This window comes from Salvia splendens, chromosome 12 (assembly GCF_004379255.2).
Source record: "Salvia splendens isolate huo1 chromosome 12, SspV2, whole genome shotgun sequence".
In the NCBI taxonomy this organism is placed as follows: Eukaryota; Viridiplantae; Streptophyta; class Magnoliopsida; order Lamiales; family Lamiaceae; genus Salvia; species Salvia splendens.
The window spans coordinates 33237756-33265677 of NC_056043.1; the positions used below are offsets into that span (position 1 = coordinate 33237756).

Genomic DNA, 27922 nt, shown 5'->3' on the forward strand with positions numbered 1-27922 from the left:
GTTAGTTAGTTAGTTTGATCTCCTATGTCACCGAGTTTATAAGGTGATTTCCATACTTGTATCTGTAACTTTTGATTGAATCAATAAATAAATTCAAGTTCTCTCTTCTTTTAGCATGATTATGCTGAGATTACAAACTTATCAGGTTTCACCAACGACCACTGATTGCTAATACTTGAGGTCTCCAATGACACGCATACTTCTATGTCTCCGGGCCAAATAATGACATCAACGTGCTGAACCACTCCAATATCTTGGCCAAGGGGGCCAACTTTTGAAGAGATACCATTGTTGTGCTGTTAGAAGTATGGGAAAGTCGGGATGGAAAAAGACTCATATTTAGAATTTGTATATGCGCAGTTATTTACTACTACTACTATCTTGTATGTTGTCTTCATGTCATTATCGTATTAAAGCCAATTGATGATCAATATTAAGAAGCTTTTTATTTTCGGCTAAACTCGAATCCAACAACGGCTCGATTATGAGCCGACTAATCATGTTCTCGTCCAGCAGCCACCGTTCATCCCTGAAATAAGATATAAAGAAGGACTAAGACCAGAAGCACCAGTGGTCTAGTGGTAGAATAGTACCCTGCCACGGTACAGACCCGGGTTCGATTCCCGGCTGGTGCATTTAATATGTTCTTCAACATTTTGATGCTATAAGATTAGACACAACTCCATTAGACCATTAGCTTTTTCGAAAGTAGAATCAATATCAAGCTAAATCCTTTCTCACAGGTCTCTTCCATTATTGACGTTGTGCAATTATTAGCATAATAGTAATTATATTTCCATAGGAAAGAAATCATAAGAATAGCCATTGCCCACGTAAGATTTGTCTAGATTATAATCTTTTAGATTTTAATTTTGTTGAATAGAATTTATATATTTGTAGATTTAATTATCAAAAATAAAAAAAAAATATTTGAGTAATAAATAAATTATTAACTTATGTATATTTATTTTAAAGTAATATTGTAACGTAACAAACCATTACCAGTTTACCATCCCTGAACCTTCACATTAGCTTACAAAATTATTTATATTTCCCAGTTCTCTAAAATGAGTTTAATTGCAGAATTGGTAAAATAAGAAAGATATAAAAAAATATGTTTTAAATAGAAAGTTTTAAATTTAAGGAGACGAACCAAACAAAAAAGTTTCGATTTGTAGGGAACGAAGGGACTATTTTTTCAATTCAAACACATGCTTCACAAGTAAACAATTTTGTCCCACTTGATAGAAAAAAGTAGATCAGGGAAGATTCATATCTTCCCCCGGCCCCACTCAATAACTCAACTCCTTCGACCTTCCACAAATTTGGATAGATATTAGTAGTAACAGCATCCACAGTGGCAATAGACAGCACCAAAAACTCCTCCTGCTACATCATCAGGATAAGCAACTGAACAAGCAATAGCCTATCTATAGGCTAGCCACAATAAACAAAATTATAAAAATAACAATCACACAAAATACGGAATTCAACTTACGACACAGATACATGAAAATGCAATAATTTTATTTAAATAAAAAAGGTACATTAAAAAAATCACATAATTAAAAAAAAAACTAACGCCGTGCAGTCATCCGCGCCCGCAACTCTTCAATTAAATCCTTCAGTATCATCACTAGTCACCTCCTTCTTCGGCCACCACTTCCAACCCTCATCGGGTATCGGGCCTTGAGCATAAAATGGCCAGTGTTTCACTGGCACTGGCCACTTAAAAACACCGCTAGGAGTCGGGCCTTGAGCATAAAATGGCCAGGGCTTCACAGGCACTGGCCACTTGAAACCACCGCTAGGCATCGGGCTTTGAGCATAAAATGGCCAGTGCTTCACCGGCATTGGCCACTTGAAACCACCATTGGGCATCGGTGCTTGGGCGAAAAGCCAGGGGTGCAAGAACCAGTGCTCCTCCCCAAAATTTCCAGCCGCGGCGTTGGAAATGGGGCGACTCAAGCAGAGAGAGATGATGCATGAAAAACATAGGAGGAAGAAGAAAGGAGTGAGTGAGGTTACCTTTGTCATGCTAAAAATATTTTGTGTTGTGTGGGAAAATGAATGGGGAGAAGGGTTCCTTTTATAGTATTTCGTGGAGGTGTTTTATGGTGGTTAATCAAGAATTTTATTAGGCACTTGTCACTTTTACTTTGTAGGTGTTATTTGAGTTAGTATTTGTTGGTAGGTATATAACTTTTAAATTTTTTTAGCAAATACATATTGAGATCCATAGCAAATCCCATTCGAGCCCTCAGTTGTTATTTCTTCCTTTCTATAGAAGTTTATTTGTAATTTTCCCTTCATATAGGAGTTTTTTTAAAATAAAAAAATCCATAGTATAAACAAAATGTGATTTGTTTCATTAGATGTTTTCACAATTTTTTTTTCATTGTATCCTTATACTACTGTATTTTGGTTTTAGAGGTTTTGGGTTAAATTTTTATTTATCGTATTTTATAATTTAATTAACTTTAAACCTTTATTAGTTAACTTTATTTATTTCTCTTATTTATTTTGAAATTAATTCGGCTCAATGAATCAGAAAACATCAATGAATCAGAAAACATTATTGGGCCTAAACACATTTACAGAATCTTGTAAAATATTAATGTTAATGGACCATAAAATTTAAATTGTAGTAGTAGTAAAATAGTCCAAACCCAACCTATTTTCTTTGGGAGTTGGGCCACAAGGCCTACAACTATATATATATTCAGTCTTCAGATTTAAGAATGGAAAGCTATGCTCGAGCTTATGTCCTTGCTAGCTCGAATTTGACTCATGTGATACATACCATTAAATTTGTAGTCGAGCTCATTAAAAATCTAGTTGGAGAAAGGCTAAAAAATAATTCAAAATGTTCCATATGGTATCGATTTTCAGTGACGAATATTCTTATATTAAGACTATCGAAAAATCTATTAAAAGTTTGCAAACATGTCCAATTAGCATGCCCACTAACATGAATAAAGGAATATGAAGTTGATTGACCGAATCGGGCACCAAAGTAGCTTCACTCAATCCTATAAAAAGAGGTTGTATTATTATGTCGGACAAAATTGAATCCCCAAATCAAAATCCCGAAGCTGAACATCTTCCGCCTTCACCCACCACCGCCATGGCCGAAATCGAGCAATCGCCACCAAATGCCACCGTCGCCGCCGCCGACAAATTCCCCAACGTTTCCTTCAGCATCTGGCCTCCGACCGACCGCACGCGCGAGGCCGTGAAGAACCGCCTCATTGAAACCCTCTCTTCCCCCTCCATTCTCTCCAAGCGCTACGGCACCGTTTCGCGCGAAGAAGCGGTCGAAGCCGCCAAGCTCATCGAGCAGGAGGCCTTCGAGCTCGCTGGAAATGCGGTGTCTGCTGATGACGACGGCATCGAGATTTTGCAGGTCTATTCCAAGGAAATTAGCAAGCGGATGCTTGACACCGTGAAGGCCAGATCTGGAGACTCGGCGGTTGCTCCGGAGCCTGCGCCGGCGACCGACGAGCCGCACAAGGCGGAGGAGGAGGACGCGGGGTCATCCGCGCCGCCGCAGAGCGAGAAAACCGAGTCTGTTGCCGATGATGAATGAGTAACTGACATGCTATTTAAATTTTCGCTTTAATTTCTATTTTTTCGCTAGTGATGTCATGCCGATGTTTTGTTATGATGAGATTGGGGATCTACTTGGTATACTATTACTGTTATGTAATGTGGATGCTTTGTTCTATATATATATATATATATTAGGTTATTTAGCTCTTTATCGAAATTTGCCTCTTGATTTCTCATTTTGTGCTTTAGTTAAACTGGAATTTCAATGTAATGCTTAAAAATTGAAATCTTGTTGAAATTTTGATGCTAATTGGTGATAATGGACTTCAACTTGGTAATTCTTAGTTTGAGAATCATTACATATAGCTGTAAAGATTGCTCCATGCCATTAGCTTTGCAGTGGTGTGGTGTGTAATTATTCACCGCTTTCAGTGCCTGTCACATGTGCATTTTGCAGTAAATGAGGTTCATATGGGATATGTAAATGGAGTTGATATCATGTTGAATCTTTATTACGCTTGATCTTTTGCTGGGCGTTCGGTGAGGAGTGATATGCCTGTTTATTCAGATGTTTGGATGGACTTGCTATCAGAACCTTCCTTCCAAGCACTTCATGTTGCTATACATTGAGATTGTAGTTAGCTAGTCCAAATTAATTGTCACATTTGGTTTACACTTTACAGTGTAGGGCGGTAAAGGCCTTTGCTTTTGGTTGCAGTTGGTGTTTGAGTAGGCTTTAAGTTGGGTCTATTGTTACCTTTAAATGATGGATCCAAGGTTAGTGGGGTTTTATCCAGGTAGATTAGTGGCTTGTATCCAGAAATTTCTTCCACATTTACGACTTCACTTTAGCTTTGCTTTCTAAGCAAGACTACCTCTAATCAGCTTATCATAGGGAGCCATATCCTATTTTAGGATAGTGTCGAGTTCCTAGGGACATAGCTTAGGTCAGGTGATTCAAAAGTTAGGTGGATTGATTTACAACATGCATTTGGCCAATATAAAGTGGCATAGGAGAATGGGAAGCAGTGAATGTTGTTGTGGCTGTAAAGTCGAACATATCACCAAACCGCTGTGATCTCCTCCTATAACCCCACACTTGGTTGACGGGACGGGTGTAGGAATTTAGTTGAATTTATTGTGTTGCTTCTAAAAAAGGTGAGACAGGTAGAAATGTGATTGCCTGGGGCCTTGGACAGCAGGGTTTAGATCACATGTAAAGCAGCCCCCACCCCCCTCCTGATGTTCTCATTTTGTGAATAAGATATTGGAATAAGTATTCTGCTGAGTTAGGTGTCCATGATAATTGATCTACACTGTTGTCTAGAATCTGAAATATGCCTCTTTCATGACTTATTTTTATGGTGGCCATCTTCAATTGAAGAGTGTTGTTACAGTTTAGGGTGCAATTCAAGTTAAAATTGGTTAATCTTTCTGTTAACTTTTTTATGAGGTATTCAATCTGCGGCCTCGATTCACCTGACTGGAGGAGTTGTGGTGCAACACCCCGAGTTCAATAGAACCGTTGTCTTAGCATATCATATAGCACTCCACATTATTGGCATGTTTATTTAGAAGTGTTCTTTTGAATTGGTACTGTGTGGATTTAAGTGTAGAAAAAACTTTGTTACGATTAAAAATTTACAGGCTCATAGTTTTAATATCTTTTGTATCTTGTAAGACTGTGTGAGTGAGTGCCTTCTAGTTTTTCTTTTCTTTACCAAATCAAATGTCAAATTTGTCTGTCGAATGAACAAAAAAAGACTCCATATATGAAGAAGGCCTTTTGTAGATTTTCTTACACATCCTGGATTTTTGATATATACTCATATTTGTACAAGAAAGTCGTTCTTCATCTATAATGTCTTGACTAATTCACTCAATTCTTTAGTACATATTCAATATTCTTATCTTAACTCTTTCAAAATTTTCCCATTTTCAAAATAACCTTATAACACTCATAAGAGGATGATTAGTCTTTTATATTGGAGCAAGTTATAAGCAAATTTACCATGAATCAATTTAACACCGGATGACTTTAGTTACACTGTAAAGATATTGAGTTTATCACTTGATTAAAATTAACAATCTTAAGTAAAAAAAAGTATATAAAGCTAGAGGATTGTTCTGCTAGGCGCCCCAACGTGGGCGCTTGGTGAGCGACAAATGATGTGGCAATCGTCATTAGCAATTTCCTCTCTTTTTCTCTAATTTCATCTCTCCTCTCCCCTCCCCTCCTTCATCATTTCTGCTCATTCTCTATCCCCCTCTCTCACTACGATTCAGCAAAATCTAGATTCTTCTCTAAATCTATTTTTCGAATTTCTTGTATACTCAATTATAGCAATCTCTATTTTTTTATTCAACCGACTTCTAAATCATCTCATTCCTATCTATAATTTTAAAAGAGTAAAATTTGTGAACCATGGCTTCATTCTCTCTCGTCTGTAATTTTTCTTTCTCACCAAATTCTCCTAACTCTATCAAGGAGCTTTTCACCATAGAATCAATACTTCTAACTATTTAATGTATACAAATCGTTCCTACAATTCCCATGGACTTATTTTTGCATCTGTCAAAGAATTTATGCACTTAATGATTTCATCAAAATGGGTTTCTTCCAATTTTTCCTCAGATTTTGTGAAATCAAGTGTACAAGCTTTTACATATGTTTTCATTTAATAGATCTCTGTAAGGAAAAAAAATTCTTGTTCTGCATTTAAACTCGTATTGATATATTTTCTTTCACTAAAACACGAAGATTAGATTTTGCAATTACATCTACTACAATAGTAATCCCTTGTCAGTCTAAGCTAAAGACTGAGAAATTGTTTTCAAGATCCAAAAAAAAGGTTGCAGATAGAAAAAGTAAGTTACAAGAAAGAATAGGGGAATAGGGAAGATGACAACGAGATTTTTCCAGGACGATAAAACATATCAAATGAAGGAATTTTCATATGACTCTAAAATTGCACAACAAAATTGATGGCAGATCACAGATCAGAAAATGAAGATGGACATAGGAGGAGAAAAGGGGCGAGGAGGAGAGAGGAGGAGATACAGGAGAGAGAAAAGAGGGAATTAAAAATGAAGAGAGAAAATTGATAATGGCGTTGCCACGTTACTGGTTGCTCACGAAGCGCGTATATTTGTCGGCCAGCATATCAATCCTCTATACAGCTATAGCAGAATGAGAACAATCTCCATCCCATATATACTATATTTTGTCAACTTGGGTCTCCTGCAGATTAAGATTCAGATTATAACATGAGTTATGTAACTAAACAACCTATGTGCCACACTGTTTAAACTTGGGACTTGCAATAAATTTAATGTCAAGTTATTTTTTAAGACCCATAGACGTAATTGTTCAAGTATATTAGCCTTCAAAATAAAGAAAAGTAGTAGTATTGGCAATGAGACTATAATTGGGACCCTCAAAATGAAATATTGGACCGGATATTAGGGATGAAAAGAATTGTGTTTAAAGATACTACCACATGCTGCACTATCTTTTGTACTACATGATAAAAGTTCCAATAACATTTTAGTAAGAATTTTTCAACACAAAACAGATTTAATCATTTTCTAGAATTTTTTGCAAGATGTCAACTATACGACGAAATCTATAGTACATAAATTCAAACATAACCAAACACCAAATATATAATTTTAGAATTGTTCTAATTTCCCTTTATCGAATGGTTCTAATTTCTCACGTATATGCTATACTACAACATGATCTTAGAAAATAATATCTGGTCTACTTTTAACCATATAAAACATTTCTAATTGCCAGGGCCTTTCCTGCTTGGGCCTGAGGCCAAAATGATCATCAAACCTCTACTTGATATCACATTATCACTCATTCTTCTTGAATTTTCCGAAGAGATGATGATGAAAAAGATGAAGACATTGATGTTGTTTCAACAATGATTGGGTTTTTTGCTCCTTCCTTTCCGCCACCTCTAGGTGAGGTGGAGACGGGCTCGAGGGTTCGGCGACAGTCAGCCGGAGAAGACTGCAAGCTCATTATCAATAACACTGTTATGATGAGTGTGGAATTCTTGAATATTGATGATCTACTATTTTCCATTTTTTGGGAGGAATGTATTGCTGATTTGTTGAGGTGGTTTGATGTGGTGAAGTGTGGAATGTGGAATGTATTTATAGGATGTTTTTAGATAGGAAGGTGAAAAACTTTTTTGGAGTGGGGCCTAATGCTGAAAACAAGGAATTTGACTTATTGGGAGAGTATATGTTACTCTTTATCTTTTTTTTCTATGAGGTGGAAATTTTAATTAAAACTTGTGGGAATGTTTTGGTTTGAATGAGCATTTTGACTTTGTTGTATATTTATGATTTGGTATATGTTGGAAGATATCTAGTATCGATTTCAAAGATTTGATCATGTGTCACAATAAGATGATGTACTATAAAGGTATCAGTTCACTGCAATTCAAACCACATCACTTTGGGTATTCTTGCAAATAAGGTCTGGTTTTTTGAAGTGTCACAGCCTCTCGATTTGTTAAATACCCATTCTTTTTGCATTTATTATTATTATTATTATTATTATTATTATTATTATTATATTATTATTATTATTGAGTTGAGATTTAGACAATTGTTCAACTTTGGAACTCATTGGTAGAGGGGATTTCGTGAAGCTTATCTATCGTATGGGTTGTCTTGGTTAATTGTTAATAACCTAAATTATCGGAAAGCTCGAACTCCATAGTGTCAACTTTCGACTTAATTGCTCAGTCGTCCGAACTTCAGAAGGAGAAATTGATGAACCAGGGGTTATCTAGACAATGGACTACAATAGGTGGCAACTTTTTTACTTGGAAGTGACATATAATAAAGTTTGAACCATGAACTTCATGTTATAAATGTATAATACTCCCTTCGTCTTAAGAAAGATGACTCAGGGTGACACGAGAGATTAAATAAAATATTTTTATCTTAGTAATAAATTATTGAAACAAATAAAAAGAAAAGTAGATATTTAGTGAGACATGATGAGACTATTGTTATAATCCAAACTAACTAAAACACACTGTCGATAATAGCGGTGCACACGAAGCATTGACTTTAAAGAAACGCGTGTTGTGTATGTCATATTTATTCATGGAATTGCTGTCTTTCTCTTACCTTCATTTCCTGACCATTTTCCACCTAATTATATACAAATATAATATCGATTTAATATAGTATATAGTATATAAGTTAACAGAGGCGTGATTTGTCAGTTAGGGATTTTTTTAATTAAAAAGTTTGTTTAATAAACTAAAAACAAGGTGATCGGTGCGTGTATTTTCTAATTTTCTTTGAAGTTGATTGTTTACGTATATCTTTAGAATTAATTAATGCTATCATTCCTTGCTATTTAGTTCATTATTAAAATAGAAAAAACTAAACGATTTCTTTCTCACAGTAGCTCTTTTATGTTATATGATATTTATATTTATTTCTAAAATTCAAGGATTAGTTTTAATATACATGTATACCACCTTGCTAGATCTTCATGATCAAATGGCTGAAATTGATTACATGTCTTCACAATATTAAAATATATTTATGGTTTGAATTCATCCCTATATTATAGCAGTATCTTATTAAATTCATAAACAAATTCAACATAAAATTATGTATATGTGAACGCAAATAGTAGGTATATATAGATAGATAATGAGATTTAGTACTCCACTCGATCTACTCAAAGAATTTGACTGGTAGTATATAATTGTCGAGCATAAAAAACTAAGTTCTGCTATTATACTATCCACTCGATCTACTCAAAGAATCCAAAAATATAAAACAAAGGATTAATTTAAAATATTTCAATTTGCTTCAACTAAAATTTGTGAAGCCCCAAATTCCAATTCCACCCATTTGTAAATTTGTTAACCAACCCTCTCATAGTTTATGGGCAAAAAAAGGGAATAAAGTCGAGGTAACATTTGTTATTTTCAAGCTCTAATTGAAGAGGAAATATGATAGTACCTAATAAGAAGCAATACACACTATTCTCCATGAGAGATAAAAGTAGTATCCAATTCAATAATTCTAACTTTTGATGCTATTATACTTATACTGCTTTTGTGCACAAAGTGTTTGATTCATTTTGCCATTCGTCCACAATCTATTTGTTTACTTCTATTTTTAATAATTATACCCCACACAACCAATTAATTTTACCATTAATATTACAACTTCTTATTTTCGAATATTTTTGGCCCATTATAATTATTATTCTTAGTACAAATGACACTCTTATTTCACTTATAATACATTCATGATCAACTAAATTGCTCAATTTTGAGACAATATATCATAATATACCCAAATGGAGTTTTTTTCTAGCCAATTATTTTGGACCAACCCAATTTTATATTCACAATATATAGCTGAGAATAAGTTCAAAATTTTTTATTTCCATTAAATTGTTGTACAGAAAATTCATCCGGAAACGTAATTTCCGAAAGTTGAAGGACTAATTTGCAATAATTTGAAAATGAAGAGACGCGACTCTTCGTCTTCAGCCTCTTCTTATGATCGATTTCTGGTTCAAAGTTGAGATCGAAATATAGACATACAAATCACATATATATAGTGTTTCGAAAAATAATAATAAAAATTTGAACTGACCGATCGCTCGCCAATCGGGATTGACGGATCTATTGATACTTAGTCCGTCACTAAATCTGCTTAGTGCCTAAATTTCGCGGATTAGTGACGGAATAATCCTTCACTAAATTGCGAGTTTTTTGTAGTGAGGCAATTGATATTTCTCAATCTTACGATTAAAATCTTCATGCCATAACATGAGGAGACAGCATCAGCATTTTAAGCACTTATTTAGGTTCCAAAAATTGCTTTTATAAGCTAGTTTACACAATTTTGCTTAAACAAACTTGTTAATCAATTCAAAGAGGAAATGACTCGCTGTCACATAAGTGATTTACCATTAATTATTAACATTGGAATTTTCGTTTCATTTGTCTCTTCTATTCTTGCAAATTCGATAATTCTCAAAGGACAAAGACATCACTTTAATTTATTCTCACATTAAATATATAATGAAAGTTAATCCACTTTGTTATCTAATATCAAAGCCAGTCTGTACAAAGCATCACTTCCATTGAGACGAAAATGGTAGGATTTAAATTTATAATTCGGTTAAATGCGACCAAGATTTTAATAAATAAAATTCACATAGTTTCCACCGACCACACCAAAATAATATCGAACGCCCCAAATAACAAAAGCCGTCTAATGGCGTCAAATTTTTAACTAATTAATTTCTTCAGCTTCACTATAATCACATCACACTATCATTGCATTAATTCTTGCATCATTGTTTGTGTATATATAAGCACTTAAACTTTCAACTTACAAACATTCAAGAAATAGATAAACATGGAGTTAATCAAACACCTCCCTTTTCTATTTCTTCTAACATTATTGTCATACCATGCTAAGTTGGTGTTAGGAGAAAGATCAAGCTACATTGTCCACATGGACAAAACCCTAATGCCAAAAATCTTCCCAACACACATCCATTGGTATTCATTCACCATCAATTCACTCAAACTCATGACCATGAATTCATTCGACGATCATCGGAAGCCGCTAAGACTACTCTACACCTATGATAACGCCTTCCACGGATTCAGTGCGGTGATGTCCAAATCTGAACTCGAAGCCCTTAAGAAAAACCCTGGCTTCGTCTTTGCATATATCGACAGAGAAGTGTCACAGTTGACACTACCCACAAGTTTGAGTTCCTATCTCTCAACCCTTACACGGGTCTTTGGCCGGCTTCCGAGTACGGGAAGGACGTCATCGTGGGCGTCATCGACACTGGGGTCTGGCCCGAAAGCCATAGCTACAACGACGACGGAATGAAGGAAATACCCTCGAGATGGAAAAGGGCGTGCGAGGCCGGGCAGGATTTCAACTCCTCGATGTGCAACAAGAAACTCATCGGAGTCAGATACTTCAACAAGGGCGTCATCGCCGCGAACCCGAACGTCATCATCAGCATGAACTCCGGCAGAGATACGGAGGGGCACGGGACCCACACGTCGTCCACGGCCGCCGGAAACTGCGTCGGAGGCGCCTCGTTTTTCGGGTACGCATCGGGGACCGCAAGAGGCATCGCCCCACGCGCGCACGTGGCGATGTATAAGGTCATTTGGGACGAAAGGAGTTACGCCTCCGACGTTCTCGCCGGAATTGATCAGGCCGTCGCCGACGGAGTCGACGTGATCTCGATCTCGATGGGATTCAACGACGTCGAATTGTACGAGGACCCAATCGCCATAGCTTCGTTCGGAGCTATGGAGAAGGGCGTTTTGGTCTCGTGGTCGGCCTGAAACGCCAGGAGTATTGGGAGCTTGCATAATGGGATCCCGTGGGCGTTGACCGTCGCGGCCGGTCCGTTGACCGGGTCTTCGCCGGAGGTTTGACTTTGGGGAATGGGGAAAAATTTTCCGGCTGGACCACTTTTCCGGCGCCGGCTCTTCTGAAGGATTTGCCTCTCATTTATAGAAAGAACATATCTTATTGCAAATTACCGGCGGATCAGGGGGGCAGGAGGGGGCGACCGCCCCTTCCCGGCCGTTCGGAGAGCCTAAATGTTCCTTAGCAAAAATCGCCCCCTCCGTGCATAAAAAATATGAGTTTTCAATGAATGTTGTATTATAGTTAGTATCTTAGTGGTTATGTTCTTTGGACTTTTAACCAAGAGGTCCATGATCAAGCCTCAATAAGACCTTTCTTTATTTATTTTATCAATTCATATGACTTCTTATTACCAAATTAAACCATTGAAATACTTTATGAATCTATATTTTTATTATTTACACATATTATTTTATTATACTATTAGTTAAATATTTTTTAATACTATATTTTACTATTTATTATTAAAAAATACTTATTTTATTTAATTTTTATTGCATCTTATTAGTATATCAAAATAAACATTTGAAATATTTATGGAGTTTAAATATTTGCTATTTAATGTAGTATTATTTTTATTTTTAATTAAATATATTATTTAATTTTATTCTTAAAAATTATATTATTTTTTTTAATATTTAATTCCGCCCCCTCCGTATTCGAGTTCTGGATCCGCCAATAATTATTGCAATCACACACAGGCTTTGTCAACTATTGGTTACTCTATAGTCATATGCGAAAAAGGCTCTGTTTACGGCCAAATGCGATTCATTGCCAACTCAAGCGTCGCCGCCGCAGTCTACATCTCCGATGACGCCTACTTATTCGAGTTCAGCGAATTCCTGAACCCGGGCGTCATCGTCTCCACTAAACACGGTAAAACATAATCAACTACGCCACCAAATCCCATGGCGGTGGCGTCGTACACCTCCCGAGGCCCGGCGCCGAGCCACCCGGGCATTCTGAAGCCCGATTTGATGGCACCCGGAACCCTGGTGCTAGCGTCCTGGGTTCCCAACACTCCGGCATCCTATATTGGATCCAACATTGTTCTAACGAGCGATTTTATTCTGGCGTCGGGCACATCGATGGGTGTCTGCGCTTCTGAAAGGCGCGCACCCGGAGTGGAGCCCGCGGCGATCTGGTCGGCCATGATGACCACGGCCGACCATCTAGATAACACGCGGGGCCACATTAGGGACTCGTTTTTTAATTACGAGATCGCCACTCCACTCGCGATGGGGGGCGGGCCAGGTCGACCCGACCCGGGTCTTATATACGACGCCACGGCCCAAGACTACGTGAACCTGCTCTGCTCCATGAACTACACAAAAAACCAGATCCGAACCATAACCCGATCCGGTTACATGTGTACTGACCCCTAACCCGGACTTGAATTACCCATCGTTCATCGAGGAAAACACGAGATACGACGTCGTTCAGGAGTTTAAGTGGACGGTGACGAACGTAGGAGGCGGGGAGACGTCGTATGAGAAGCAGAGCTACTCGTTGAGGATCGCATACGCCGGAAATATGAGTGGAGTGGTGGCGTCTGGTGAGATAATTTGGGTGGAGGAAAATGGGGTGCACAAAGTGAGAAGTCCGATTGTGGTGGCTCCGATGATTCCAGTTTGGTGATTGCATTCGTGGAAATAATGGGGCGCAGGCCTAGTGTTCGATGAAATGTCCAGCTTTGCCTCTTCTTTTAGGCCCAATTCTTTCTCGTTTCAGCTAACTTAACCTAATCCATCGGCTCACACTTCATTCTAGCTCCTCTCGAATTGTGATAAATATTCATATAAATAGTGGTAACATATTTCTTTGATAAAAAAGATTACATCTTACAAGCAATACGACAAATTAAAAAAAAACCCATATAGTTTCAGATTTTCAATAGTAAAATTTTAATAGACATGCATGGAACTATTTTTGTACAATTAATAAGATGAAATAACACAGCCAACCAAAAAACGGAATATATATGGCTGCAAACTAAGATAAAAATTAGTAATATTAATATATGAGTAATGAGTAATTTATATGCAGATTTCAAAGAATCTCAACCAAATTTAATATTTTGATGTTGCATCAAGTCTCTGTTTTTTTTTTTCCTATTTGTGTGCTTCCTAAAACAGTTTGAAATACGCTTGACTGAAAAAAACTGGATCCATTTTATTACTACAATAATTTGTAAACAACACAAAGCCGTAGAGAAGGAACATGATGAAGGGTATTTACATAAGACTATTAACTAGTACTACTAATCTTCGTTGTTTCTCAATGAAAACCTGTCTGTTTGGATACTGCTCTCGTATCCGCTGCTATCGCCCGCTTCTCCCACGTGCTTCTCCATCTCCCTCCCACCACGATGATGTGATCGTACGTGTTCCTTCCGCCCCTTCGATCCTGTAAAACGAGTAGCTTTATACGTATCAAAACGAGGCACCAACTGCCACAATGTGATATCTACCCAACTGAACAACATTCACGAGACTCAATTTTATATAATCCTTGTGTATTGTTAACCGTTGCCAAAGAAGAATCACATGTTCACATAGTGGCATGTGCAGTTAGGCATATGTAGCAAGAAGATAGGGTCGGATCGATGTTTTGAAACTTACGTCTCGGAAAGGGAAATCTTCGGCCTCGAGCATATGCACCACATGCCCCATTTTCGGCCTCTTTTGAGCATTAGGGTCCACACAGCGCAAAGCTACCAAAAGACCCGCTTCAATGCTCTTGAAGAAGGCCTTTCAGGCAACTTAGGATCCAAAACCCCGTCAGCATTCCGACTGGAAACCATTGTCTTGAGCCAGTCAACAAGGTTCACCTGAGAATCCGACTCGTTAGAACACAGAAAAGCAGCCAAAAAACAGTTATTAGAAATAAGTAAAACTCTTTGTATGTATAGGAACCTCTCCCGGGGGACGACTATAATCCACCGGATTCCTCCCCGTGATCATTTCCATGATAAGAATGCCAAAGCTGTACACGTCACTCCTCTCGTTCAGCATACCAGTGCTCGCATATTCAGGGGCGACATAGCTAAGACAAGACCAAGTGAAAAAAAAACCATTCATTCATGTGATTATGTTAAGGCAAATAGTTACACCAAATCAACAGAAATGACTCCTCACCCGAATGTGCCCATAACTCGAGTTGTGATGTAACTCCTCTCGGAGCCTATCAGCTTCGCTAGACCAAAGTCGGACACTTTAGCGTTCCATTGTTTGTCCAGTAAAATGTTGCTCGATTTGATATCACGATGAACGACCTTAGGCTCGAGGCCCGTGCAGATATGTCAACCTGTAAATCACTCAACTTCTAAGTTCCAAAATCGAACCAAAATAGATTATGAAGTTTCTGAAATAGCAATCCACACCTACCCCTTAGCAGTTCCAAGTATAATATGGATTCGATTCCCCTGGAGAGTTTCCTCCACAAGAACAAAGGGGATTGTCAAGAACGACAATGAGCCCACTGCCAAGTTGCTCGTTGGGGGTTATTATGATGAAGAAGATTGGTGAAAAGGAAGAGACATTGCTAGAAGATGAAGAGGAGGATGGTTCTATTGGTGAAGTAGAGAAGATAATCGCCTCACTCGATGTTGTTCAAGTGTCATCCAAAAATGTTGTTGGAAATTGTTGGGGCAAGAAAGGAGATGGTGCTTACACCGATTTGGCCGTAATTGGTTGTGTCTATGTGGATTTGAATGTCGGTGATGTTCCAAGTATGAATCATCGATCAACATCACTCGACAAAGATGCAAGGTTGATCCCTCCGAGTAATGACATGCCATGCTTGGGCATTCTGGGAGGCATGGACAAGCTTTTCGATTTGGCAAGGAATTTTTCCGACAAAGTTGGGCCTCCTTTGTTGATTTTTTATGGCAGTGAAGAAGGGAGACGTTCATCTGTTCGGTGTGTGTTTGATCCAGGAGGAGTTGCCTCGCCGAAGCTTCTGCTTTCAACTCTCCTTTTTGCTTCGTGGTTCCCACCTTGAGGACAAGGTGGATTTTAACCGTGGGGGGTTGATACGAACCTCTATTATTATTATTTAGTTTAGATATTATAGGGATTTAGCATATCTTTTTCTATATCTTTGTTTTCTTGTTCATTAAGTAAGTAGCATTATAAATAGGATAGACTGTTATCTTTTTTATTCATTCAATCAATTAATAAAATCATTATCGTTTGCCCACTTGTGGAGTATCAAGCATCCAAAATTATCTAGCGCTCCCGACAAGATTTATTCTTGCGCCCGGCTCTATCTCCGGAGATCACCGCCGACCCAAGACTTGGGCGCCGGATTAATCAACGGATTTAAACTCTCAACGCTGCCGACGGAGACTCCTCCGCGCCAGCCCTATCGCTTGTCCGCCGACCCTTAAACGAGGGCGCCGGAATTGTAGTGTTATAGTTGTGAATTCAGACGGAATTCACCGTTAGGAGCAGGAGGCTCTTAAGATATACCAACCTCAAACGTGAACATCTGAAGAAGAGGGAATGCCGATATTATAGGTGTTACCGGTACGAGACAATGGTGTGTGTTAAACGAAGGCTTGATCGGAAAAGGGGCTTAATCTTATTCACTGACTCAATATCATTATACATTTGTCACTCCTTTATAGTACAAGAAAAGATTATACAAGGTAAATATTCTCTAATTACATTGATTGATATCTCTCATTTATGGTAAGATATTATCTAGCATATATCTCGTGTGATTTGGAGCATATCTCGTGATCTTCCGTGATCTTCTCCAACACTCCCTCTCAAGTTAAGTAACGGGATTCCCGATACTTAACTTGCACAATACTTCCCGAAATGACTTCGAGTTTACTGCCTCGGTCAATATATCTGCCAGTTGGTCCTCGGATTTGACATAGGACATCTCGACTATCTTTGCCTCAATATTGTCCTTTATGAAGTGCCTATCAACCTCCATATGCTTAGTTCGGTCATGTTGAACTGGATTCTCTGAAATACTTATGGCCGCCTTATTATCACAGAATAACTTGCATGTTTGCGACGACGAAAGTTCTAACTCCCTCATAAGCTTCCGTATCCATAGAAGTTCTATCAGTCCACTCTTAATTCCCCGAAACTCTGCTTCTGCGCTCGAAAGAGCCACCACCTTCTGTTTCTTGCTTCTCCATGTCACAAGATTACCTCCCACAAAGGTGAAGTATCCTGTTGTGGACTTCCTATCATTCGGGTTATAGACCCAATCTGCGTCAGTGAATCCATGTATCTGTAGGTGTCCATGACTCTCAAATAGAAGCCTGTGTTCGACTGTCCCTTTCAAATATCTCACAATTCGCAAAACCGCCTCCTAGTGTTCTTCTTCGGGTGCGTGCATAAACTGACTTACAATTCCGACAGCATACGCAATATCTGGCCTTGTATGTGATAGATAAATTAACTTCCCGACCAATTGCTGGTATCTGCCTCTGTCGGTCTGCTTCCCTTCTTCCTTCATCTGCAGTCCATGATTCTGGACTATCGGAGTGTCTGCTGGCTTACAATCCACCATCCCGACTTCAGCTAGCAGATCTAGCACATACGTTTTCTGATTGATAAAGATTCCCTTTCTCGATCTTAGCACTTCTATTCCCAAGAAATACTTCAATGGTCCCAAATCTTTCAACTCGAACTCGCTGAACAGTTTCTTTCTTAGTTTGGCCATTTTCTTTGTGTCATCCCCGGTAAGAATCATGTCATCCACATATATGATCAAGCATGTAATTTTATCTCCCATTTTTTATGAATAGCGCGTGGTCGGAATTACTCTGCGTGTACCTGTACTTCTTCATTACCTCTGTGAACCTTCCGAACCAAGCTCTCGGTGACTACTTCAGTCCATATAAAGTTTTCTGTAGTTTACACACCTCTCCTTCTTGGAACTCGTCAGTCAGCCTCCATAAATACTGGTTTTGGTAATTCTCCATGTAGGAAGGCATTCGTCACATCAAATTGGTGAAATGGCCAATCATTGTTGGCAGCAATCGAGAACAGCACCCTTACAGTGTTGATTTTGGCCACGGGTGAAAAAGTCTCCGCATAATCGACCCCATAGGTTTGGGTGTATCCATTTGCCACCAGCCTGGCTTTATATCTCTCAATCGTGTCGTCTAGTCTTCTCTTTATCGTGAACACCCATCTACACTCAACTGTTCTTACTCCTTCAGGCTACTTGTCCTTGACCCAAGTGTTGTTCCTTATTAGTGCTTTCATTTCAGTGAGCATAGCCTCCCTCCAGTGTTTGTGTTTCATTGCTTCCTCAGCTGACTGTGGAATTTCTTCTTCTTCTTCTTCTTCTTCTTCTTCTTCTTCTTCTTCTTCTTCTTCTTCTTCTTCTTCTTCTTCTTCTTCTTCTTCTTCTTCATGTAGAGCAGCTTCAAATGCTCTTGCCATCTTTGATAGATTTCCTTGCACAAAATTCGTCATTCTGTATATGCTCTTTCTTCCAATTTTCTCGGGGGAATATCTCTTCGGCAGGACTTCTCTTGTGCTCTGGGGGGGGGGACAGAATGTATCTCCCAGTGTCACTATCAATTGTATTGATCTCTTCCGATGATTCTGCATCTACTGGGTCAGTCGAAACCGCAACAAGGATCGGTTCAGTAGTTACCTCGGATATTGGTGGAAGAGGATCGGGGGATCGTGGATGAGATGACTCGTTTGGCGGCGATACATGCTCGGTGGTAGTGACAACTGGTTCTGTTAGATCCTCAATCGAAGAGTTTGGAAGTGGCACGACCCAACTTAGATAGTCAACGGAATTACCGGGATCACTCTCCCCCTGACTACTAAGGTGGGTATGGTAGAAGAATTCGGTTTCTAGGAAATTACAGTTCATGTTGGTGGTGATTTTTTTGGCATGGGGATCATAGCACCGATAGCCCTTTTGGTTAACGCCGTACCCGACAAAGACACATTTGGCAGCACATGGGGATAGTTTGGTTCTTTCATGTTTGGCGATGTGAACATAGACTGTGCAGCCAAAGACTCTGGGTTGAAGGTTAAGGTGTGGAGGGATATTGGATAAGGAGGATAGGATATCTAGGGGGTTTTTTTGTTTAGGATTTTTGTCGGTAGACGATTCATGAGGTAGACAGATGTAGCGATTGCTTCTGGCCAAAAATATTGTGGAACTTTGGATTCGATCATTAGGGCTCAGGCTATTTCTAAAATTGTCCTATTTTTCCGTTCGGCTATCCCGTTTTGTTCTGGTGTGTAGGCACATGAAGTTTGGTGAACCATTCATTTTTCTTGAAAGAATTGAGTCATGAGACTGTTAATGAATTCCCTCCCATTGTCGGATCGAAGGGTTTGATTGAGGTATGAAACTGGGTTTGAACCATTTTAAAAAACAAAACAAACTTATCCATAACCTTAGACTTATGTTTCATAAAGTAGATCCAAGTCATCCTAGTGCAATTATCAACAAATATCACAAAATATCGAAAACCATTTCCCCCAGCAAAAGGTGCGGGACCCCACACATCAGAATGTACTAAGGAAAATATAGATTGCATACGAGTGTTCGAGAGTTTAAATGATTGTCGGTGGCTCTTTGCCAAAGCACAAGTTTCACAAAAAAAATCAGTAGGAACAGAAATGTTCAGAAAAAGTAGTTTAAAATAACCAGGAGAAAGGTGTCCTAGTCTTCGGTGCCACAGCCAAATCTCTTGTCTCATGGACCCGTGAGCCAGCATCGCACTACCATGTTGAGCTATCTCGTCCACGTAGTAGAGTCCACATTTCGCAGTGCCGCGCCCAAGTATCCTCTTCGTCCGAATATCCTGTAAAATACAGAAGTTGGGATGTATCAGAAGGGTGCAATTTAATTCCTTTGTTACATGACTGATAGACATCAAACGCTGAGATAAAGTCGGAACATATAAGAAATTTTGGAGACGGAGTGTAGGGGAAATCTCAATAGTGCCAGACCTCTCAACAGTGATCAATTCCCCACTTGCTGTCTTAATATAGGTTTTAGTGACTTTACTCAGGCTAATAAAATCATTCTTATCTGGTGTCATAGTATCGGTGGCCCCACAATAAAAAATCCAACCCTTTGACATACTAGTCTCTTTGTTCATGTGAAAGGCAATGGAAATATTTTCTAAGGGAGCAAATGGGTTTTCTGTCACATATTCACATATATTTGGGCTAATATTAGAATTTTCAAAATGAGTGGGATCGATATTCAATTTCCAGCAATCTGAGGGGTTCTTTGTAAAAGGTAGGGTCGAAATTCTAATTTCATATAGTTCAGGGGAGGCGAATATAGTTCCAGAAAGTTTCTAGGGTTTGGTTTGGTTTTTGGTTTAAAACCAAACCCATTACCTCCATTTTCCGGCGCCATTTCCTCCTTCCCGGTAAAATTGTCGGCTCCTCGGACATTGCCGCCACCGGTTGATGCCTCCTGGTTCACCGCCGGTCCTTTACCGGTTGTTCTCCCACGGTTCCTATTTTGATTCCGTGGCTGACCGTCCTCGGTGACTCTGACGGCCATTCTCGCCTGAGGTTGCGCCGCTTTCATTCTCTGCCTCTCCTCCCACCATTCGGGGTACCCTAGCCGTTTGAAACACGTCCCGTACGTGTGTTTGGGTCTCTGGCAGTGGATGCACCATAGACCAAATTTATCGGGACGGCTCCCCGGTCGGCTAGCGGTGGCTGCTGGACTCGGTGTTCCTCCATTCCGGTATGACGTGTGTTGGCTTTGGGCAGCGAATCCACTTCCGATGCCATCCCCAGATGATGTATTGGTGTTGCCGCCGCCGGTCTCAGGGGTAGGGAAAGGCGACGCCGGTGGCATGATTTGACGTCGAGCCGCCTCCGTCTTCACCCACCCATAGGCCGCCTCCACTGATGGGTAGGGATCCTCCTTGAGGATATCCCGTTTGATCGAATCATACTCGGGATTTAATCCAGCCGGAAACTTAAACAAGCTCTTCTTGTTCGAGTGGGTTCGGTATTGGTTGACTCCCTTGTCGCAACACGTAATTGGTTGCTTTTGGCAGCGGTCGACATTGATCTATAGTCCGTGGATCCTTCGGTAATACGTTTCGAAATCCATATTGCCTTGATTGATTTTGATTATTTTCTCCTCCAGGTCGTATATGAGATATTTGTCAGCCTTGTTTTCGAAGGTTATGGCCAGACTATCCCACAATGCTTTTGACGTTCGACGGTGAGCGAAATCGGTGATAATTTCGTTCTCAATGTTATCGACGATCCACGAGAACACCACCAAATCATCCTCTTCCCAATCATTGTATCCCTTGCTCCCTGGTTCTGGGGGCTCTTTCCGGATGTGTGCATAGGCACCTCGGCCTCCTATTTTGACTTTCATAAGTCTCGACCACAAAGGGTAGTTCTTTCCGTTAAGCTTGAATGCCACGGTGACATTCTTGCTATTCTTCAACTTCGCTGGTTGTTCTGGATCGGTTTTCTTGTCTTCTGTATCTGACATCTTGTTTTACAGGGTTGGTTATTCTGGTTCTTGGCTAAGGAAGGTCGGGATTGGTATATCTTACGACTATAACCCTAAATTCTCTGAGCCGAGGTCGTTTTTCTGGCTCTGATGCCATGTTAAACGAAGGCTTGATCGGAAAAGGGGCTTAATCTTATTCACTGACTCAATATCATTATACATTAGTCACTCCTTTATAGTACAAGAAAAGATTATAAAAGGTAAATATTCTCTAATTACATTGATTGATATCTCCCATTTATGGTAAGATATAATCTAGCATATCTCTCGTGTGATTTGGAGCATATCTCGTGATCTTCTCCAACAGTGTGCATACTTGTCCCGAACTAAGCAACTTGCAACTCCTTGAGATTAGGCATATTAGGAATCCCTTCCTTCAAAAGAATCTGTAAGCAGCCAGTGAACCATCATCAATAACAATTTTTAATGTAGTATGAGATTTAAACTAAACGTATAAAACAAAACAAACAATGTTATAAGTATGAATAAAAATATAAAGTGGTGCTCACATAGCTAATTGGTTAAGTTCTGTACCCACAACTTCAAAAAATCATCCAATGATTTATCATTTGACATATCACATACAGTTTCACCTTTGCCATGAGATAATTTGAGAACAGATCAAATTTCATGAATGATCGTTTTAACATTTCATGAGCAGTGTCTAACCTTAGGGTATAAGAGAGACAATGTGAGTTTTTGGAGATGGGAAGTAAAGCAAGATAGTGTTGGAACCACATAATTATATCTTAGACTTCCAACAAGTCTTGGAACATTCTTGAACAGTAGGTGGCTCGGTTTCGTAAAGATGTGGAGCAGAAATGTAGATAACGGAGTTCCTAATGGTGCATCCACTTATCCGAAGAATCTCCAAATCGCCGGAGACATGAAGATCAGACGTCAAAGACAAAGCTGTCATATTGAGTTCCCTCAACAAAGGGCAATTTTTGAGGAAATATGAGATGTCTTCACCACTCACTTTCATGCCTGCCAGAGACGACAATGTCTTGAGATGTTTCATAGGTCTCATCTCTCTTACCAAATCTTCTAACACAACCGCACGCTTTTCACTCTTACAATTGAAGTTTAAATCCAATATCTCAACTGCGCCCATTTGGTGACTGTGCTTCGTGCTGATTTTCTTAAGTAAAAAGAAATTCTGAACTGTTTCAGGAAAAGGGCTTGATGTGATTCAAAAACCGAATTAACCATTTTGAGATGGTGGGACATCTCCGCGGCCCGTGAGCTGTGCTTGGTTTGGTTTTCGTGTCGAGAAAGTCGAGATTAGAAGAGTGCTTCCACAAATCCGGCCATTGGTGATGAAAGAATGCTAGTGGAAGCAGCTTCTCTCGATGGTAGGAAAGACAGTCTGATGTGTATGATCTCATAAGGTAACTCACTTATTCTGTCAATCCTAAACCCTGATCCACACTATATAATAACAACAACAACACTCAATTTAGAATAGTAATCATCACTATTTATATATTTTTTGAGCTGCAATTAACAATAAAAAGCTAACCTCCTCCTTTGTCCTCTTATTGCAGTGGATTGAGTCTGTTCCATCCATCAATTTCCAGGATTCAAAATTGTGAACCCTAAACTCTGCTTATGCTTCGAGATATTGAGATAAATATAATAACTAGAGAACGTATATGATCAGGAGAAGGATTGAAGAAGATAGGTCTTTTATTTCTGCGTAGCGTATTCTAATCTAATTAATTCTTCTTTAATTTGTACCGAGTAGAAGAAGAAACACGATGTACAAGGAAAGGTAAGTCATTCCCATATTTATAGGATACACTTACTGGTATTAAGGGAGAATAAATTGTGTATCAGTCTTCTACTCTTCCTTCATTTTATGTCGTATTGTTGCTAACAAATAATGGGGCTTCTCTCTAGTTGGTTTTGGTTGAGTATATAAGTGTTACTCAAAAATCAAAGTAACACGTTAATCACAGATATTTTGATAAGTGATAATAAATTAAATACTTAATACTCAAGGACTTAACTTAACAACCAAATTTACAATCCTTCTAATTTTCGTCCTGGGAGAATTGAACATCACATTCGAAAATTAATGCTTGTTTACTTTATTTTAAGGGTCGCGTACAAATAAGTAGGTCGTCACATTATAAATGCTCCGTTCACTCATAAATTTATATAATTTTATTTGGACCGTATTTCGTTGATAAATTATCACACTTTTTGCACATACGTGCATGAATATAATTTGTATAGTACTGGTGCATACAATAATATTTATTGGAAGAGAAGATAATAATAATAATAATAATAATAATAATAATAATAACAATAATAATAATAATAATAATAATAATATGAATATGAATGTGAATGTGAATGTGAATATGAGTACAACCAATTACTTGGTGTATTATATGTTATGGAATTAGTAAATTATTTGATATAATTAAGTTAGTTAAAAAGTTGAGACTTCAAATGTGGAGTTTTGTAATTAACTTGACTCTTTATATGAAATATTATTAAAAAAATACAGCCATATAGTTTCATAAGAAATGAAAATGTGTGTTAAAATTATTGGCGTAGACTTTAAGGCGGCCTGCAATCCTTTATTCCGTACATTGAATTTATTATATATTAATTAAAAAAAAACATATACTAACATAAAATCCCAATACAGCAAAGAGCACCAGCCTCTTATTTCGAATTTGATTTCAAATTTTTTATATAATAGTATCAAATTACAATTATGTTTTATTTTACTACTACAACTACCGTCACGGGGTACCTATATGTGGGAATATAAATAACTGGAATTAAAATAAAATCAAATTTATGGGACATCATTTTAATTAATAATGATTCATCATTATATATTCCACCTAATTAAAAATAATTACATATGGCTTAATACTTGCTTACTATCTTCCATTTTCCCTTGAAAAATCTACTCTAATCGCCACCTCTTATTATTAATAACTTAATTATAATCTCGGTGAACTCTACAAATTTTTAAACAATTCTACACATTGTCTTATAAAAATCAGATTTAGTTTGTTACATGAAACGATACTTACATGGAGTATTTGATTTTATGCATATGATACCATAAAAAGAAGCATTGCCAATCTATTTGACCACATCTACAATTTGAAGATTAGATAAATGGAGTAGTATTTTCTTGAGGAGGGTTGCCCATGTTAGGCAGCTCCAACATCTAGAAATGTTTATTATTTTCATATGGTCAAGGTCACATCAAATTATATAAAAATACGACAAAGAAGGAATATAAATCTTTCACAATCTAAAATTAAATAATAGAAAGAATAAAATTTAGAATAAAGGATGCTTAATTAGTCATCTTTGCACTCCAATCTAACAGAAGAAAACAAAACATTTACTAGTGATTTTTTAGTTTTATTAGGCATCCTAGCTGATTGGTCAACCGTCAACCCATCCCTTCATCATTTTATGCTGTCCAAGTTTAATCTCAATTTTAAATAAATTAATTAGAATAACTAAAATAATATTGTTGGTAAGCTTGATTCAATCACAATTTACTATAGATCGAGAGTGAAAGATAAATTTCATATGGAAATGAAAAATTATACGAAACATTAAGCGTACTTTCATATTGTAACCACACAAATATTTTTATAAAGAGAAATAGAAGATTTATGCCACATGCACATAGATTTTATGTGGGAGGATAATATTCTAAATATCCAAATAATTGTATTTAGTCCAGAATGTCATATTATGACGTTATTTTATTAGGATTTGTTCTATAGGCTCATATCTAACCTTCCTTGATTTATAAGGAGACAAGAAATCATGTTTGGACGATGAACCATGTTTCCTTGACTAGCTAGAGTGTGATTAACCATACCTAGTTGGCTCAATCACTCCCCTAGGTTCAGTAGAGGAACGTTCTCGACTTGCTTTGTCGAGTTGGGATGGTCTTTCCTGACAAACAACTCTCATTTTTTACATTGTGATATATCTCCCCCTAAAATGATACTCCATATTTAGGATTATAACATTGATGGATATTCTTAGTAATTTTATCCAAAAACAATTAAAAAAAACTCAATATTAAGTGGAAAATGAAACCCGACCAACTATAGCCATTACCCTTTAGTTTTAGTTTTAGTGATAAATTTAATCGCCAAAAAGTCCAAGTTTGATAATTAATCACGTCAATAGTCTCCATCTCTACCCACCATTATTACCACAATAATACCCTTTTAAAAACAATGTATTCACTATTCAACCGTCCCACACATGACACGTTCTAATTCATATAATTTCACCAAGTCATTAATTAATAATTACTCATTTCTCCCATTGACTAACCACTCCAAAGAATTGTCCTCAAACATTAGTCTCGTACTGAAAGAAGTAAAATTGGGCATGCATCTATTAAGCAACCCACCACCACATACTAAAAAATGTAAATAATTTAAAAAGTAACAAATACACTAGAAATCAAATCATCATCAAAGAACATTTTTATATTCTCAAACTTGCGTGATTCATTTCCCACTAAATCCACAACTCTCTCTCCACTTTTTTCCTACCATTTTCAATATTCTTCCTACATAATCAAGAGATTTTTCAACGGTGTGTGATAAAGAAAAGAAAAGAAAAGAGAGTTAAAAATCAAAGGAAATGGGGCCCACATTTTTTGTTCCCATATCATCGTTGACCATGTGTTTCCACAAAATGGACGGTGGTGATTGATTGAGACTTCCTTCTTTCTTTTTCACAAGGCGAAACCTAGGCCGTCCGATCAAGATGATTCAAGTACTACAGCAGGCGTTTCCATATTTGAAAGGCCGTGATTGTGCTCTCCTTCGTATGTTACGATCAACATTGTCGGGTCATCCAAGGCCCGTTCCACATGCTTCCGGGCTGGACACCCTCTTACGCTACTACATTTGTAATAACCCCTGAAAATTCAGATGCAATGTGTATTAGGACTCTAATCGACGATGTCAAACGAAAAACTTCATTATATTGGATACTAGTACATGTTACAATGAGAGGACTACATATAAGCAATATAATCTTAGTATCATTATATTATAATGAGATCAACTGCATATATTCAAAAAATTTCATTAACATTGATTTGAGAGAAAAGAATTACCTAGGATGAGGGGAACCTTTAATGGGTTTTTGACCATATTTTCTCCAAGAATAGTCATCTGGTGGAATATCAGCCATTTTCATACTAATCGCCGGAACTCTAACCACTCTCTTCAATCTCGATTTCCTGTCCAAATTAGGAACAACCAACCAAATTAGGAATTTTAATTAAATTAATTAGTTGACTTTCAATTTTAGGCAGCTGACCTTTTCTTGGGGCAGTGGCAACGGGACGCGTCGTCCATCGAGCTGCACTTCCTCTTAAACGACGTCGTCGACAGCGGCGGCCGCCCTGTGATCTGAAACCCACACGACATCGACGGCTCTGTGTCTCCTGTCAGAGAGGAGATGTAGGATGTCGTCGGCGACGCGAAGTTTATCGTCGTCGACGCCTCCTTCCTCTCCACCACGCTCTTCGCCTGCGGCAGCCGCTGAATCGGCGTGGGGCAGTAGATTCTTGAACCGGGTCCGGTCTCATCGGTTTTCGGTGTGTGGACCGATGGACCGGCCGGTTCGGTCCGCGATGGAGAGGAGTTCGGGACCGGTCCACGGCGGAAACGGGCGTGGCCGGTTCTCGGAGTCCGGTCGATCAGGGAGATGAACTTCTTGAATTTGTAGACGGCGGCGTCGGCGACGGTTTGATAATCAGCGGCGGCGTCGAGATTCCGTTGGTGGGAGATTAATTTCATCAGCTGCTCCACGCTTTGGAGACCCGCCGCCGCCTCCTCCTGAGCGGCGTTGGAGTTGAAATGGTGGCCCGGCATCAGCTCCACCGCCATCTTCCACAATCTAGAGTGGAGAGAGATTGGTTAAAAGAAGAGATGCAAAGTCGAGGCACAAGGGTTAAATAGAGCTTGCCACCAATCGCGGGTCGACACGTCGGTAGAGGAGAGAGAAAGTGGTGGAGGATTTGACTAAAACGGATGAAGGGAATTGATGAGAGTTGGGTGAGAAAGTCAAATGGGGATTAATGAGCCGTTGGATTAGAGAGGAGGGGCAAAATGGGGAATACGATCCTACACTACAGCCAGTAAGGAAGAGTTGACATTCTAACATGTTTAAATAAAAAAGTCACCCACACCCAATATTTTAAAAACCGGACCGGTAAGCGAACCGACAAATCAACTGGTTCACGGTTCACTGGTCGGACCATTTTACTGTAATATATATATATAAATAAATATATACTTGTATAAATATATCAAATTTATCATATAATAAAATGTAGTTTTGATCCAATTCATATATATTTTTATAT

General features: G+C 38.4%; 2 protein-coding genes, 1 non-coding gene and 2 pseudogenes across 3 annotated transcripts; 4 read left to right on the forward strand and 1 right to left on the reverse strand.

The window, feature by feature from the left end:
* The window catches only part of LOC121758920, a 126407-nt pseudogene that overhangs the window by 24057 nt on the left and 74428 nt on the right, over positions 1-27922 (forward strand).
* On the forward strand, positions 565-635 carry TRNAG-GCC. The gene has a single exon. It is a non-coding gene; the product is annotated as a tRNA-Gly (tRNA).
* LOC121758928 (MFP1 attachment factor 1-like) lies at positions 3019-3763 on the forward strand. The gene has a single exon (XM_042154366.1). The coding sequence runs from the start codon at positions 3056-3058 to the stop codon at positions 3587-3589; it is 534 nt and encodes a 177-aa protein (XP_042010300.1). The 5' UTR covers positions 3019-3055; the 3' UTR covers positions 3590-3763.
* LOC121758915 lies at positions 10978-13662 on the forward strand (annotated as a pseudogene).
* LOC121758927 (probable WRKY transcription factor 7) lies at positions 26007-27478 on the reverse strand. Its single transcript, XM_042154365.1, has 3 exons — positions 26872-27478; positions 26666-26791; positions 26007-26465 (listed from the first exon to the last, which is right to left on the reverse strand). The coding sequence occupies exons 1-3, from the start codon at positions 27441-27443 to the stop codon at positions 26306-26308; spliced, it is 858 nt and encodes a 285-aa protein (XP_042010299.1). The 5' UTR covers positions 27444-27478; the 3' UTR covers positions 26007-26305.

What these genes read in the sequence shown, in the direction of transcription:
- LOC121758928 (XM_042154366.1), top strand. Translation starts at nt 3,056, where the DNA reads ATGTCGGACAAAATTGAATCCCCAAATCAAAATCCCGAAGCTGAACAT.
- LOC121758927 (XM_042154365.1), bottom strand. Translation starts at nt 27,443, where the DNA reads ATGGCGGTGGAGCTGATGCCGGGCCACCATTTCAACTCCAACGCCGCT. An exon ending in TGCCACTGCCCCAAGAAAAG is followed by an intron (nt 26,792 to 26,871) that starts GTCAGCTGCCTA and finishes TAATTTGGACAG; the next exon opens with GAAATCGAGATTGAAGAGAG. An exon ending in AAAGGTTCCCCTCATCCTAG is followed by an intron (nt 26,466 to 26,665) that starts GTAATTCTTTTC and finishes CTGAATTTTCAG; the next exon opens with GGGTTATTACAAATGTAGTA.